The sequence below is a fragment of the Coturnix japonica genome, chromosome 8 (assembly GCF_054131305.1).
Source record: "Coturnix japonica strain WE chromosome 8, WE-NBRP24, whole genome shotgun sequence".
NCBI lineage: Eukaryota > Metazoa > Chordata > Aves > Galliformes > Phasianidae > Coturnix > Coturnix japonica.
In genome coordinates, this window is record NC_140670.1 from 3330843 (window position 1) to 3347913 (window position 17071).

The 17071-nt window shown below is 39.3% G+C and overlaps 1 protein-coding gene and 1 long non-coding RNA gene across 5 annotated transcripts in view; one reads left to right on the forward strand and one right to left on the reverse strand.

Moving 5' to 3' along the window:
- LOC116653627 (uncharacterized) overlaps nt 1-967 on the forward strand; it is a 36459-nt gene extending 35492 nt beyond the window's left edge. Inside the window, exon 2 of the long non-coding RNA XR_014948471.1 lies at nt 751-967. This is a non-coding gene — a long non-coding RNA (uncharacterized LOC116653627). The remainder of the gene's footprint in view (nt 1-750) is intronic.
- RET (ret proto-oncogene) overlaps nt 1-17071 on the reverse strand; it is a 75066-nt gene that overhangs the window by 28052 nt on the left and 29943 nt on the right. For all 4 annotated transcript variants that reach the window (XM_085553817.1, XM_085553816.1, XM_015866142.2 and 1 more), the window contains 5 exons: nt 5780-6031; nt 3965-4258; nt 3247-3488; nt 1926-2127; nt 1292-1491 (listed from right to left, as the gene is read on the reverse strand). In XM_085553817.1, the coding sequence (XP_085409943.1) occupies nt 1292-1491; nt 1926-2127; nt 3247-3488; nt 3965-4258; nt 5780-6031 (1190 nt within the window). The remainder of the gene's footprint in view (nt 1-1291; nt 1492-1925; nt 2128-3246; nt 3489-3964; nt 4259-5779; nt 6032-17071) is intronic.

Consider the following 17071-nt stretch of genomic DNA (forward strand, 5'->3'; position numbering starts at 1 on the left):
TTCAGGTTCTGCTGTGCAGTCTAGTAGTAGAATGCCCATGACTAAGCAGCAGCATCTTTATTGGTCATGTAAGGCCTGTTCTGTGCTCTGAAGAGCTATCAGATCATAGTGAGTTCCATCATGTTAAATACATAAACATGAATTATACCCAGCTTTCCTTTCTTTTTATAACCAGTCAGTCTTAAAGATGAGTAAAACTGAATTCTTCCTTTGAAGACTTCTAATGAACTTGTTTTCTCTGCACTTGGGAAAATCACATTTTAAAGTCAGTCCTTCTCTCTGTGCAAACATACTAGTCAGATTACAGCTTTATTTAGTTATGAGAGGTACTTTTCAGCAGCTCCCCCCAAATGGCCCGTCATTGATGTTTTTAATAATCACTTTCATAACACTACCTGTATTGAACTGCTTCCTTATTAATGTACACGTTCTACAGCAATTACATTGCAATTTTCTCATGATTAATGTCAACCTGCTAGAAGGTGTTTCTGGAAGGCAATATTAATAGCAGTGGTGGTGATTAAGCTCAATTGAGGGTTAAATTAGGAAACACATTAATTACTAACTAGCCATTATTGAGAGAAAAGATATTAACATACTGGAAAATGTAGAGCTGGGACTCCAATAGGTAGGATGAACACTTCATTGCTGTTGATATTTTTCCTGTTAATTCTACATATGCCAGTAATGCTTGCAGGTTCCTCTGAATATAATACATACTTCTATTTCTGCCTGTTAATGTTTTCACAGGTAGCTTCTATTCTGCTATTACACCATGGAGAAGCTATTGTCCAGTCTACCCAACGTCCACCACGGCAGTATCCAGCAGCAGTCATACTGGTGTTAAGCTTTTCACTGATTCTACTTGAAATAGCTACAGTCAATGCTTTAACCACACACCTCTAGGAGAACATACCAGCTCTGGAAGAATTCCTGTAACTTTGTGTAAGGAAAAGAAAAAAAAAGATGTGGAAATAGGCTCAAGTGTTCCCCAGAAGCGGATAGAAATGAGCATGTAATGGCGGAAAATAAACAATTAGAAGTTATACAGCAACTATTATGGCAGTATAGCCAAATCAGTGAGGAATAAACAAGAAGCAGTTCTGCAATATTTCATATCTTGCATGAAATTTCAGAACGTAGCTTGTAACACAGATCGCTAAACTTCACGTGCAAACAAATTGGAGTCAGTATCAAAGAACAGAAGTTAGATTACCTACATTTCACTGCCGTGCTCTATATACTGGCTCGATTTCTAACAGAGTGAAGATATAATTAACTCAGATCTTACTTGTGCAAAACGTTGCGCATTTCGGTTTACTGTGAAGCGGTAAGTTGTGTTTGGAAACTGAATGCTGACAGGGAGGATGGAGACATTGAAATGAAGCATCACTGATTTTTCTGGGCCATTAAATTCTGTGTCGTTCACCAAAACATCCAACTGGAAGGAGCGATGCTCTGTCACTGAAATACTTTTATTCAGTACCAGTTCTGCAAAAGAAAAGATTAGTCTGTTACGAACCCACATTATCTCAGAATGTGGTTTTTTTTTTTTGATACTGCAGTTCCCCCCTCCCAGATAAAATTATCAAAGCTATTGCTAACAGGAAACAAAAGCAGGTGGAAATATGCTCCTATGGATTTATGCTCTGTGCTACTCAAGAGGTTTAAAGAGGGTTGATGAGGTGATCTTCGCATCTAAAGACCATGCTGAGAAGCAAACTCTTGCTCCTCTATACTATGAAGTTCGTCCCATATTTTCTCTATTAAAGTGATGCATCATTTTTTTCAGCACAGGTTTAAAGCTCAGTGTTTTGCTTAACTTAAAATCCCTCAGCTTTCTTTGGTTTAATATTTACAAAATTCCTGGAAGAGTTAAACAGCAGTTGTCAAGTAACTTTTTTATTCGAAGAAAGAGACCTTACTGTATTCATGTTGAGTTCCCCTCACTTGGCTGCCATTTGGGCTGAAGTGGATTTCATCAAAAATGTGCTCCACCCGAAACGTTTCACTTATCCATGGATCGTCAGTAACTATTGTTCCTGTGTATTTCTTTCTGCTGCTTTCAAGGGGATAAATTGGTGTGGTGTCTGCATCGTACACAGTTAGCGCTGCAAGGACAGTTCCCTGGAAGGAAATCAGGAATGACATTGCTGAATGACCCTGAAGATTCTTCCTTTGATATACATTTTCAAGATTAAAATATTGGTCATATAAAACCTTACAACTTTCACTCAGGTTCACTCTTGCATCCAAATCCATTTTATGCTTCAGGATAACCCTATTTCTAACTTATTTTGTTATTCTTCTTCCAGGAAATACAAAGGAACATTTTATTATAGCAGGTTAGTGTTCATGGCCACTTCCACAGCTCAAGGAGGGACACCTTATTTGGTCTCAGTGTTTTCTTGATCCAGCTATCTCCACTTAATCCATTTCAAAGATTGGCACTTGGGTGAATTAGTGAGGAGCCACATGCAAGCTTCAAAATACACTGTTCCCAGCTTGTGCAACTAGGAGTACTCAATCCATTTTTATTAACTAATGAAGTACCTTTCCAAACAAATATTTAATGAGGCAAACAATGGCAACCTTCCTGTTAAGAAGGAAAAAAAACAACCAATCATCAACAAACACCTGTAAATGACACCTTGGCAATCTTATTTTTAATCGGATTTAGCTTCAGTCATTACAGCTAGGGAGGAAGTATCAGGTAAAGCAAGGGTTTCTCATCCAGAGAAAAGTGAAACTCTCAAATCCTAAAGTTCTCAAAAGCAGACAGGAATTGCTTTATGACCAAACATGGTACGTTTGTGGGCATCTTGTAAGTGCTTGCTCTGGTCTGGAGGTGGCAGCAAACTCCTAAAATCATTCTTTTTCAGACACAACTATGAGCAAAACACACTGAATGAAAATGTGACTGCAAAACAAAGCTGCTGTTATGGAATATATATCCTTGCATAAAATATGCATCATTCAGGCCCATAAAGTTGCATCTTACATATACCACTGCCGAATTAGGTAGGAAGAGCCAAAGAGCCCACTTGTAGACTTCTCTACTGAAGCAATGAGTGTACATGTGCAAGAGGCACAAAGAAAGACATCTGCGGGTTCAGACCTCATGAATGATCACTTTGGCACAGTTAAGGATAAATAGGAGGAGAGCATTAAAGCAAGATCCTCAATGTTAGTGACCTACAACCACTACGCTCCTAATTTCAGGGACCAAATAAAGGAGAACATTACCTCTTTTCTGTTGAACTCCACCACAGCATCTGCAGTGTCAGTGCCATTGGGAAGGAAGGGAGGAGAGTCATCTTCATCTAACACATTGATGAGGAAGGGCACCTCAACCTCCATTTCCCTGAAGCCGTCTCTCACGGTGCATTTGGCGATCAGTTCGTACCTCTCTCTCTCCTCTCGATCCAGGCGCTGTGTTACACTCACACCAGTGGTGTTCTCACTGTACCGAAAAGGCAGGCCTTCAGCTGGAAAACATGGTCACAAAGTAAATAGGGGCAAGTTGCTTCCCACTACAGAATCCTGATAGTTTTCTTCTTTAATATTTGTTTGCAATAAATCCCTTTACACATCATGACTGCAAAACAAAAGGCAGGCTAGGAAGTGAAATAGAAAAAAAAAAAGTTGTGGAGGTGTATTAAGATAGGCAGAATACGTGGAAGTTCCTGCGGTCCAGATGAGGCACAATTTAAAGCTCAAAATATCCCCAGTCTTCTCTTACCAGGTACAAACTTCTAAAGCCCATCTTTCCCTCAGGAAGGAGACATGTCTTCCTACCCATCCTTTCTGCATAACTCAAAGGCAAAATATTCAGGCTCAGATCACATCTGGAAAGGAATTTCCTTTAAAGGAACAATCTAGAGGATCTACTACTAGAGAGATCTTAACAGTGCAGCTGTTTGCATCTATTTCTGGGTCCCACATGATTCAGTTCCAGTTTTACCTGCCAACAGTTTGTAGGTAATGCTGAGATTCTGACACAGATGATGAGCTGAGGGTAACTGGAGCTGATGAAATGTACCAGGGGGCTTATTCTCCTTGATGTGAAAGGAAAGATCCATTTCTGTGAAGCAAAGCTGCCTTGCCGTCAGTGAACTGCAAGCTGGGGCAGTAGCATTGATCAAGGAGAGGACAACTGTGGTACGAGTAGCAGAGTCACATTCCTTCTCTTGGAAAGGGTGAGATGAGAGGAAGACATACAGCATCACCTTTGATAATGGCATCCAGCTCCCTACAGCTTCAGAAAGAACACAAGAGACAAAATGTTTTATGGAAGACAGTCCATTTCTTATACATTTTTTGTGCTCTAGTTCATTATTTCACAAACAGCTGTATAGTTCTGCTACATAACAACAATTCTTGACTATACCACTTGATGGTTGGAAGACCTTAAACCTAGTAACCCCAAAAAGCTAAAAACTAATAGGTGTCATGCCACAAGTTTTAAGTTATAGAACCTCACTAAATGATACCAATGATCTGCATGTAAGACACTAATATACAACAAGTCACTGCTGGTAATAAGCTTTTTGACTGTTTGTTGTTGTTGTTTTAAGGGACTAGTAGGGTTGCAGTGGGGGAAAAGAGTGCAAAATGGTAACAAACAGACTCAAGACTTTTGTCAATGAAATCACAGTGTTGTGACAGTTTATAGCAGTTGAAGGTATGGACTAAATTGTTTAGAGCGCAATCTGCTTAATCATTCTGAAATATAAAGAGCTGGCCAAAGGATAAACACAGACATGTAAATCAACTTGTGGCATCTACTAATACCCTCAAGACTCAATTATTTTGATTAGCAGCATTTGACTACAGACAGAATGATAACATCTCTGCGGCAGATGTAATTCACTCGGAAAGGCTCTATAGGTCACCATGATATGAACAAAACAAGAAGCCCTAAGACTTTCAAGTCACAGATAGCTGTTCTTCCCTTGCCCAGTTACAAATGGGTATCTGATATTTATTAGTATCCAAAATGCAGAGGAAAAGGATGAGATACTAAGCACTAAACAAACGAAACAGTAAGTGCCTTGAAGCTGAACATTTAAACATCAAGGCACCTCAGTCAAAGAGTAGTGTCGATTTATGGCCCTCCAACTCATCACTTGGTACAGGCTGTCCAACAGCAGAATTTCTGCAACTGATCACAGCAGTGTGCCATTAGCATCTCATCCATTTCCTTCTCCATCATCGAAAGATAATTTCCTCATGGATCAAAATCACCAGGACCAGTTTACTGACAGAGCACAAAAGAGGAGGAAAAGCCTGAGATAACCCATTTCTGTAGCTGAACAGTAAGTCCCTTAACAAGGCTATATCTCCAGAGGGACAGAGAGGTACACAGCCACCTCTTCCAAGAACCACTGGTATTATTTGTAAATCCACATGAGTCCGCGTTGCCAAAGTTTGAGGGCTGTTTATGTGAGAGTCTGTCATCTAACTGCAACTGTGCAGTCACTAAAGCACCCAACATTGGCACAGCAGAATTGGCTCAATTTGCATCAGTAAGTGAATAAACAAAAAATCTCAGTATCGTAGTGAGAGTAACCAGATCTGTCTCAGATTAACATTTGCTTCAGTATGCATCTCCTTGTGCTTCCTGCAGGTTTTGTTAGGTCTGGTTCTTCATTTTAAAATAGGCGTTGGGGTATTTTTTTCTGAATTCAGTGTTTATTGCTGAAGGATAAATCTCATGATCTGAAGATGCTTTAACAACAGAAATTTCCACTAGAAAAATTAGTCTTCTTATACTTACACAGCATGTTAAAGTCTTCTCTATCTAGACTCCTGCTGAGGTAGAGAAGTCCCATTTTTTCTCTGATTTGAAACCAGTGATTTTCGTGGGATCTCGCTCGAGAAATGATGAGATTCTGGCACAGATGAAAGTGGGCTGTTTCCCCATGTGAATCCCTCAGGGCGTGGATGCGCAGGAGCGGTGTACCTGCTGGTTGGTCAATGTAGACGTTCTCTGAGTATTCCTTTCTGGGGAAGTACAGACCAAAGGAAGCTGCAAAGGAAGGCACAAAGCAGGAGAGTTCATCCCAGTTAACAGATTTTTGCATTGGCGTTTTCTTAAGAGACACGCTTGCAAAGAATTGAAGGCTCCATTCTGTGAAGATTAAGGAAGCGTTAAAAGTGATGAGAGTAATGCGGATCCTAATCTAGCATAAATCAGTTTTGCTGCACTCAAGCCAGGGACATCGCCATCAAAGACCTGGCTTATAGTTCATGCTGAAGTTGCACAGTCATCTACTTCTTAAAAGTGAAACTGCTCTGCTATAAGCACAGCCCAGTTAAAGCTGAACACTTAAAAAACATATGCTTGCCAGGTCCATACCTACACCTCTCAGGTCTTCTTCCAGTGTAAACAGACTGACTGAGTTGTCAGAAATACTGAGTAGCCCGACAGAGTCCTGGATTGCAATATGGTCATTAAACAGAATGATGCCTCCACATTTAAAAATAAAGTCTTTCATTTGAAGATAAGTAAAGTTTGGGTGGGACTTTCAGAATCACAAAGAGACAGGCCAACATCTCTATCTACTGCAGCTGGATGAAAAAGACTGATAACTTGTTTGGGTGCACTGGCAAACTGATGTTAGAATGAACTGCAAAGATACCCCACCTGCAACATATGTAAACAGTGATACTGGCATGCACTGAAGTACTGGAGCTGTCACACATGTCCTCCATCTGCACCAACTGCCCGTGGTTGCTCCCACACAACAGATCACTTGCAGAACATTCTGCAGAGTTTTTTTTATCATATAATCTGATTTGATAAGGAGTAAGACATGTAAAAGGCTCATACATCTGCTGAACGAATGAAAATAATTTCCACATGGTACAAAGACGGGACTATTTTAGCTAAAAGCAAGCCAGGTAGAAATGGAAATGATGGCAGCAAAGCAGTAACAGTTTGGATATAAAGCCAAAACATCTTCCAAATACTACCAGGATGTATCATTTATTTTATATTGCTATTAGACTCATATGCTATTTTACTGAATGGAGAGAACGACAAACAAACTCTGAATGAGAGTTCATTTCCTTCAGAAACACCACAGAAACCACTCTACCTTGCAATGCTTCATGACATCATTAGTATCCCTGGATGCAATTACATCCATGTGATTTACAGGACCCCATTACTTGTTCGACAAATGCTTTGCAATATGTGAATAAAGTAGTAAAGCGATGCAGTAGGCGACTTTGCTCCAGAGTAATTAATTCAAAAGCAAACCAACAAAAACCCTTCTTGGAGTTTTAGAAAAGCAATTTAACCAGTAGCTCCTAGAGCCCCTTATCGAGTAGAAAACAATTACTTCTCACTCTGACCCCATTACCTGAGCATTCTAATGCATTTCCAATCTTTTTCCAGCCCTGCTGCCTGCCTCTTTTTGGAAGTGCAGGAAAGGATGGGGAATCCACACCACCAGGACTCCTAACAAACAGGCCCATTAATGAAAGGTATAGGGTGATATCCAAAGAGAAGGCCCAGCCCCGGTGCAAATACCCTTCAGGTATTTTCTATGAGATTGCGATTCTAGATTTGTAAAAACTTCCTCGCAAGAAATTCTATACCAGGTATTCAGTGCTCAATGAAAAGAGATTGATAAATAAGTAAATAGATAGATAGAACTCACTGATGTGTGCAAGTGAGACTTACACAACATTAGCAATAGGATGGAGGAATACTTACTTATTTCTAAGACCAGGGTGAACAGCTCTAATGTGAGGAAGGACAAAGGGGACACAACCTGTGGCTTAAGTGGATATTAATTACTTTCATGTTTCACTCAGAAAACAAGTACCTCAAATCAGAACTCTTTACAGCAATGTAGAAAGTTAGATGGCTTTAAAAAAAAAAAAAAAGAAAGATAAATTTGACTTAGCCATGTTATCGTAACAAGATTCATCCCATGCTGCTTATATTGAAAATGCTGGGATTTTGTTAAGTGCTTCATGCCACTCTTTAATCCCATTTCAAGCACTGGGAAAGATGAGAGGTATGCAACAGATTGCCCGAGCAGAAACCACACTCTGCATGTCAATCTTTGGAGTGTGATTTTGAAGGAGACTTTTCAAGTAGAAACGCAGCACTCACTTCTCAGAATTGCGTTCATTCCTTTAAGCCTCAGTAAGTTAAAACCAGATTCAATAAATAAACTTGCCATCTGGAAGGTACACTGCAGGAGGAAGAGATTCTAATCCTGGTCAAAGTGCCTCATGTCCTGACAAAAATCGATTTCCAAGAATTTGTGCAAGATTCCTAAGGAAACCAGATGGAGCTTTTATAGAATACCCCACTTAAATAAGGGGGAGCTGAGATGGTTACAAAACTGATGGTTCAAGTGCTTTTGCTTAGGAGTTAAAAGCAGAGAAACATTTCACATCATAACCTTGAAATCCACTATCAGAAGCTTTTGCTCTGTAGCATATTTGAGTACATTACTGCGTATAGGAGAGATGAAGAGACAGAGAGAGGGAATTATTGGAATGTTTTGGCATTTCTGAAGTTTTTTATTAGTATTTTAAAGAGAATGCTTCATCTCGCCTTGACTCTGCAATCAGCACAGAAAACACTGCAAACTGATGGATGAGCACTATAACATGATAATAGCGTATCAGTAACATACAGATTGGAAAAGTGATCACATTGAAGCGGATGGAATGCTACTGACTAATAGCTCCTACAGGAAATGGATACAGTTAGGACAGCATTTTTCCAGTTCAAGGAGAGAAAGCGGATAAAAATGAGCGTGGAGAAATGAGATTACACAGACTTTGAAGCCTTTATGCTTTTGAAAGAAAGCAGTTTGTCAAGTGGCTTTTGTTGTTGTTGTTGTTCCCAAATGTGAATTATTAGGTGAATGATGCATTTTGGGAAGCAAACTGATTTTTTGAACAAATCATGTTGTAGAAAGTTCACATGTTTTTTATTTTTCATGCTTGTCACTGAATACTTGAGTAGCACAGGTGGACTACTCTTAATGGAAACGATGTGTACGGAGTATAGCAATGTTACTTGCCTTCTTATTATCAACTATGAGGCAGAAAAACGTAATTCAACTTTTCAATCACCAGGTCAATTGGCATTAAACTTTTTAATTACTCAGCTGTAGAAGTTCAGCATGAAAATCTGTCTCCCAGGACGTCTGCAGCTTTCTAGGTAAGACTCTGAATAGCATGAGCTCCAGTGAATGATCCTAGGCACAAGCATTGCTCTGGGAAAGAATATGCTTAGACAATTGCAAAAGCAACCCAAGTCCACATGATTCACCTGCAGAGACTCAGCCCACACAGCATGGCTACTGCTCAGGGCCAGGTGGCAACGAGCAGCCCACAGCATCCTAACCAAAGAGATGCTGATGCTCCAACCTCATGACTAAAGCCACAGGAGGAATGGAAGCGGCACACTGCTCAACTTCAAGGCCTGCCACTGAATTTGAGGCACAAGGTTCGGCTAAACAAACAGATGTTTTAAACAGATAGTAGTGAAGCTTCAGAGCATAAATGGCACTATTTGGTTTAAGTTACACCATACAACTGATCCAAAGCTCCTATCTTGATGTAAAAACTTCATCAAATGCCTGAAATGTGACATCTTTCCTTAAAGTTGCTCTGGGTTTAATTAGTCATGACATCAGAAAAAATGCTTCTCTGACTACTACATTCTGCACTCCATTCACTCTACGTATTATACACTGCACTTCTTATCCACTATGTGAGAACCTCCGCCATCTCGTGATGTCTGCTGGATTAGAAAGCATTGAAAACACAAACATTAGTTTGAATTTTTTAAAAAAAGAAAAAAAGAAAAAAAAGAACATAAGGAAAAAAGTCAGCCAACTGGAAATGGAATGATGGTTGTTTTTCATTTGATGTGTAACAGACACCTGTACAATCCACACATGGACAAGTTTGTTGAGCCAGCCCCAGCACTTAGGAGGATAACATGGTAACTTCTTAAAACAGAGCAGACCTCTCAAAATCCCACATCAAAAACTGACATGCAAAGAAAAGGTGCATGTTTTTAATGCAATGATAACCCTACTGTTCTAGCATATAGGAAATAACGACATAACGGACAAACACGGGACTCAGCTGCTAATAACTCTCCATTTGTTGCACAGCATCAGATTTCAACAAGCAATTATCTGGCAAGGTTAGTTTTGTGTTCCTGAAATAATTATCTTTACTTCTGATGAGTAGCCATTATGTTCCATTACTAGTATTAATATACCCAGCATTTGATTCATCAGAGAACAAAAGTAGGGATGCACTTGTGTATTTCAAATTAAAGGATTCATCTACTTAATGTCCTTCTAGCCCCTACAGGACTAAGCAGTAAACTCACCCTTATTAACCCAAAAGACAGTCATTTAGAAAAAACACTGACACTTAATGGAAGGGTAGCATGAAATAGCATAGCTACAAACAACGCTGGGGGCTGAATATCCTTCAAGGTATTCAAGACTATGTCTGCCACTTAACACAGGCCGCTCCATCCCATAAGAATAGATGTGCTTCTGCCAGCATTTATATGAGTGGCTCTTCAGTCAGGGATGGTTTGACACAGAGAACAATCTCCACCTCACGCAGGGAAATCACTCCAACCTTTCTTTCAGTTCCGCACTATCCATCATTGCACTGGGACTCATGTAAAAGGTAATCACAGGAGAAGGACTATTTCCAATAGAGTGAGCTGAACATCTCCAGAGATAACTGCTCAAAGAACTAATATTCACCAAGGCAAAAAATAACACGAAGCAAAGCAACCTGCATAGCTGTTTGAACACTTCTGAAAAGGAGCAGCCAACAAGGACCTGCGGGGGAGCCCAGCTAACATCTGCAGCTTATGTTGGAGCATGAGCTAATGGGCTGCTTTCTTATCTGGAATAAGTCTCAGTGCCAGAAACTGAAGATGGTGGGGAAGAGCCTGGTGCACTTATCACTGCCTGCTGTCTGTCCCCCGGGTGAGGAGGGACACAGCACCTGTGGCGGAAGCATGCACTGTGCATGTGCATGCATTGGCAGCCAGGCACAGTGTGAGCCTCCTGCCTCGCTGGGTAGGCAGCCACCTCTCAAGGCACAAATTATCACAGGACTCACCTGATTTTATGCAAAGAAGCCCAGTTTAATTCTGCACTCACTGCACTGAGCTTAGGCAGCAGCATCACTGCCCTGGGTATAAATGACAGCACGTCTGAGAGTCACCAGAACCACAACAGAAGAGCTGACGAACACCAAATTAACCATAGCAAGCCATTACTTCAGTTCAGCGGGACGACGTTATTTATTTTTAGGTATGTTATTTTAAGCTGATAATTACAGGAATTGTAACAGATGTGATGTGAAACTGCAAACATAAGAAACTGTTTTAAACCAAAAATGTAATGAATTCCTGTTCTGTAAAGCTGCTTCTCTGGATCCCAGGTTAGAGTGGACTGATCACTGCAGAGCTGCACGCCCAGCATTCTGAAAGTATGCTCGAGTTTTATGGAGCCTGGTAATTGCTGTTTCACCTGATGTGTGCATTTACTTGTAGCACCATTGCTGGAGGATGACAGAATGAATTTCAATAGGAGCAGCACCAGAGGAATACACGTGTTTTATAGAATATGATACTTCCAGAGGGAACGGGTCCTTGCAAACTGATGGCGAGCAGAAACAATGGCTAGAAAAATTCCAGACCTGATAAACGGGCCTGCTTTAAGTTAATTGCCTCTCTTGTGATTTTCCTCAACACGTTCCCATGAAAACAAGCCTGGATTTTGATTGGAAACATACAAATTATGTAGATACAAATATGCGATAGAAAAGCCCAGTTGACCACCTGTATTCACACGCCAATCTTGAAAATGAGAATTCCACAAGACATTATTAAGATAGATCTGCCAGAGCCAAGAGATATATTAGATTAAAATAATGTTTTCTTAAGGTGTCAGGCATTTTGAACATAAATTTTAAAAGCTCAAGTCCAAAGTCAGATCCCTAAATGTATTTAAAAAATCAGTATTTCAGTTGGATTTGTGAGAATAGTCATGGTTTCAATTTTGGCCTCAAGTCACGATTGGCTCCAGAAAATGGGACAATAACCACCAATGCTCTACAAGTTTCTTGATATCTGCCTTCAGGCTGAGGTCAAACAGGCACCTACATTTTTCTCCTGAGAGACCATACTTCCAGGTAAATTTCAGATACTCACTTTTGAACTTCCACAAGCACCAGAAGGGCTAGAAGCTTCCTTTCTCTCACTTCCTTATAGTTTTGTTACTTATCATCAAGACAACAAGATATTGATGGCTCACTGATCTAAACACCAGTGTTACCGAAACATATGCTGTTCTTCATAGAAACTAATGAGCACAGAAAGCTTCTCTGAGAAACTGCAGGAGTTTCTGCAAATTCTTTAAATCCTGATTTCAATATTTCTCACTGTTTATTTGATTACATAATGATTCTTTTTGAGGCGTGGCTTAAGTGCCTGAGAGTAACTGGAAATAATTTGACTCAATATGTGTACAGAGCAGAAATATAAGATAGAAAAACTGACTGGCAGCATGCTACATTAATAAATGGGTGATAGAATTTATTTCCATTAAGGTCAAATTTCAGGTGTTTACATGGCAGTTTAATAAAAAAGATTATGATGTTTCATTTATATACCACTGCGTTTCACTTCCGTATGGGCCCAATATGTTCACATATAAGTGAATACCCAGTGATCTGTATTTCACTTTAGCAACTAATCGCAAGTTGAAGAACACTGAAGAAAATATCTCAAAGATTTCACACATCAAATGCTGCAAAATTTGAGGCTTTGAGTTTGCTTAGAGCAGGTGACAGGTAAAAATCTTCACTTAAATACCCATGAAGGTAGTGTGTATACACACATGTGCATCGATATGCATGTATCGAGATGAAAATAAGATCCTAAATATTTGTATATTTCTCTACTGAGATTGTTTTAAGTACCTCCTTATCCCTGGAAAGACCTTGTACAATGCACTATGCATTGGAACAGTTCATAACATATTCTCTACAAAGCAGGAAGCAGTTAGGGCGAGAGGCCAAACAAGCTCCACTGAAGACCTACAAATAAGAGAATGGAGAAGTAATCACAAGTTCTTCATTTTACAACGTGTATGGTCATTTTAGTTCTTTACTTCATAGGTGGATAGAAAGGAGCCGTGGTTATCAAGAAGAAAGGCAAAACTGGGTATCTAAGTGTGGCAAAGCTATTTTTACAGCACTATCAGCTCCACTGCAAACAGACTATAAACACTAGTCCACCATCTTTTCTAGCTTTGATTCTTCTTCTGCTTCTCTGGTTTCAACAAACGCTGACATCTCAACATATTCCATGTTTGCTCTCAGTGCTCACGTTCCTTGCAAGTGGAATTATTCCACACCGCATGACAAGAGATGCCAAGATAAAAGGGTGGACTCAGTCTGCTGTTTTATTTTCAACTGTCAAAACAGCGACCAATTTCCTATTCACCCTCCATGTGCACTCTGTATGTGAGTTCCAAAATGCATTTGTATATGGCATGTGTGCAGAGGTTGTGATGCATGAGAAGCTAGAGAAGACCAGCACATATTGCTGCTCTGTGCTAAAGCTGGTACACAAGTTGTAAATCTCAATCCATAAAATCCTCAATTAATAATGTAGTGACATACAAGTGCTCTAAACTCTTGTTATATTTCAATTAGCTTTCTCATATATTTACTCCAGAAATGCTGAGCTCATACAAAGGGTCAACATTATGGAACAAGGTGCTTAGAATAAAATGCATTTAAAACCTGCAAGAAATAAAATAAAATAATAAAATAAAATAAACCACACGACAATCTTATCCACAGAAGTTACTCAGCATACTTGATGAGATGAGAAGATCCTTAAAGGTAAGAACAAATAAGCTTAAATGAATTATCCTAGTCAGAACAGCATCAGTATCACAATGCATTTCCTGCATTAAGATGAAGATTTAGATCACTGTGCTCCTTCCTTAAGACAAAAGTCCTAAATTTTCACAATCCCTAGTCACAAAAATGAACGAACAAAAAAAAAAAACAAAAAAACAAAACACAACAAAAAAAAACCAGCTGTTGATTTATGACAAGGATTTCTACATGCACAAACTCCTGAGCTGCATTACCACTTTATCTCAAGTTTCCCCATTTCCTTTTCTCCAGCTGCACTCGATTTTGCATCATCAAAATGAACGTGAGCCTTCCAGTCAATTATAAATAGATGGAGCCAAGGCATCAAGGATCATTTTCTGACATTTCAATGCAATCTGGATGCTAATAACCACAAACACCTCCATCTATTTCCTATTCCTTATTATCTTCGTAGGGCAAATCAAGTACACAACAAGGTTTCTCACAGATAGCTTTATCCTCTCATAGTCAGTCCAGAGTGGCAATTAACAAAATGGTAACTGTTGACCAAATGTTATGGGTATGACCTTTGAATAAGTACACAAGGTCTATTTCTTCCAAAGGGGATCAGAGGCAGCAGCTTCTCCACCTGAGCCACGGTGAAAGGGGTCTGAATGTCAGAGAACAGGTGCATGTGTCCCCTTCTGATTTTCTGAAAGGCAGATGACTTGATTGTGACTTGATCGGTTTTTACTTCGCATTCTCTACTACTTGCACTGCAAAATCTATTTTCTATATTTAGCTCAGATGCTTAAAAACTCTTCTGCTACTCCTTCTGCAGTGACAAGGGAAGTAGCTCAGCCTGAATTGTGTTTTATCCATATCTTATAACATCTTCCTTAATTTTCTCCAACTCATGCAGTTCATGAAAGTAAGTGACAACAGTATCATTACCTCCTTAGAGTAGGAGGCAATCAATGAAAACTTTTGCTGCTGGCGGTTGAAAATTTGCCAGGAAAACGCTAATGACAGAAACGTGCCTCTCTCACAGGAAAGTGCTCTATTATTAAGAGCTGCTATTCTCTTCCCAAACACTCAAGGGAGCTATGAGCCTGCGATTCAATTCTTCAATCTGGGAAGTGAAATATCGTCGTTATTGTTACCCTTATTTATTTATTTCTCTGAAGTTTTGCCATGAATTAAGAGACCATTTTGACTTATATTACCATGTTTTAGGTGTTCTAGAAAACAAAACGTGGGAGGTAAGATGTTGCCTATTTGGTACTATTCATTTTCCATTTATAGTACTTTCTTGGAAGCAATACATGCATATGCTTGAAATTAAAGGACACGAGAAGATCCGAAACAATGTTACAACACATCTGCACTTGACTACTAATTTTTCTAAGTGCGTTACAGACCTGCTTATAAAATAGTTTCATAAAAAAATGTATTACACTTGCCATCATCAAAAAACAAAACAAAACAAAACAAAAAACAAAAAAACAAAAAACAAAAAACAGCAAGGAAAACCCTATCCCAGATGTGTACATCACTGCTTAATAAAACAGAGCTTTTCCTGCAAGGACTTTTAATCATGAGCACACAGTAGCTATTATGCTCTTGTCTTAGAGCATAAATGCTGTCAGCAAGACGGCAAAAAATTGTATTGACAAGGCTTGGAAACAGCCTGACATAACACTAGTGATATATACTTGGCACTGATGGGTTTTTAAGATGGCACATTTCAACTAGCTTCAAGAAAGAAATGAATTGTGTTGTGTTTCTGACAAGTTACAGGAATGAACTAAAGAGAAGCCTAAAAGAATGATATTCAGCTGTTTAAGGAACTCCCTCTGATTTTCAAATCCTCAGTACATTCACATGTCCTGGTATTCAGCTCATTCTTAGAGTGAGGAGCACCAGGGTTCTTTACTAGAGTTTACAAAAGCATTCTTTTCCTTTAAGGAAACTTTTGGGTCCTTTTTTTGCTGCAATCAATCACAGGTTGCCAAACAAACGTTCTCCTTTGACTACTAAGAACTGATTTTGCTTATCTCAAAGGTATCACAATGCCTTTTTCTACTGCAGGTTTTTGCTATAAAGCAAAATTCTTGCTCCATGCCTATATCCTCTACTGCTGAAACAAGAGAAAACATTCAGTTACCTTTGTTATACACTTTACTACCAAGAAAGAAACATCATTTCTACTGGTAAATCTCTGATCATGTACCATCTTTAATCATTAGCAGTGTCTACTACATATAGGTCTGAACTGAGGCCAGGGTTGCACCGAGGCACACAGATAGCCCTTGATGTTGACATTTATTCTGAACTACACGTACGACTACCAGAATAGTCATTCTGATCACACATTTTCAATGTATAAGCAAAGTGTAAGTGACAGTCCCAGAGCTGAAGAAAGGACTATAGTAGTTCAGTGACCAGCCTCTGGGCAATCCCACACAAAAAGAATCTTTTTGCACAAAGTTTAAAAATATAGCATGTTTTTTTTTTTTTCCCCCTTAGCTGCTGAAATCAGTGCTTCCTCTTTTTTTTTTTTTTTTTTTTCCTGCTCCATTTACAAGCTGAAAACACATCAGGTGGCATCTCAAATCACAAAGAAAAATACTCAAATCTTGTTTCAGCACAGTATCCCCATGCACATTTTATTAAGGTATTTTGGTTTTTCAACTCCTTTGCAAAGGTGCTTGCTGCACCATTTCACCCAGAGCTCACATTTTTAATTTAAGTGTCAGCACAAGACCTCATTTCCTCTTCTTCCCCTCTTTCCCTGTCAAGGCAATAATGTTCACAGGATAAAAGACTATAATGAATAATGAAAATAGAAGTTCAGATTTCAAGTGTATGCTACAGAAATACAGAATCAAAAGCGTAGGTTTAGACTTTCTGTTCAGAAATGTTACCTGTGCCTTAAAAGAAAGGGTACAAACACCTGGGTATGAACAAAGCAAACAGTTTTACATCATGGCTAAAACTCACGTGAACTGACTCTTCCAAGAACACCACAAAATAGTTTCTCTGCAGCAAAAAGTGAATAGCTGGCTGGCTTGATGCTTTTCTTCCAAATAAGCCTGCAGTTGTAGAAGCTTAACAGAGTCTAAGTGTGAATAAGTAAGAATACACTTTCTCATTA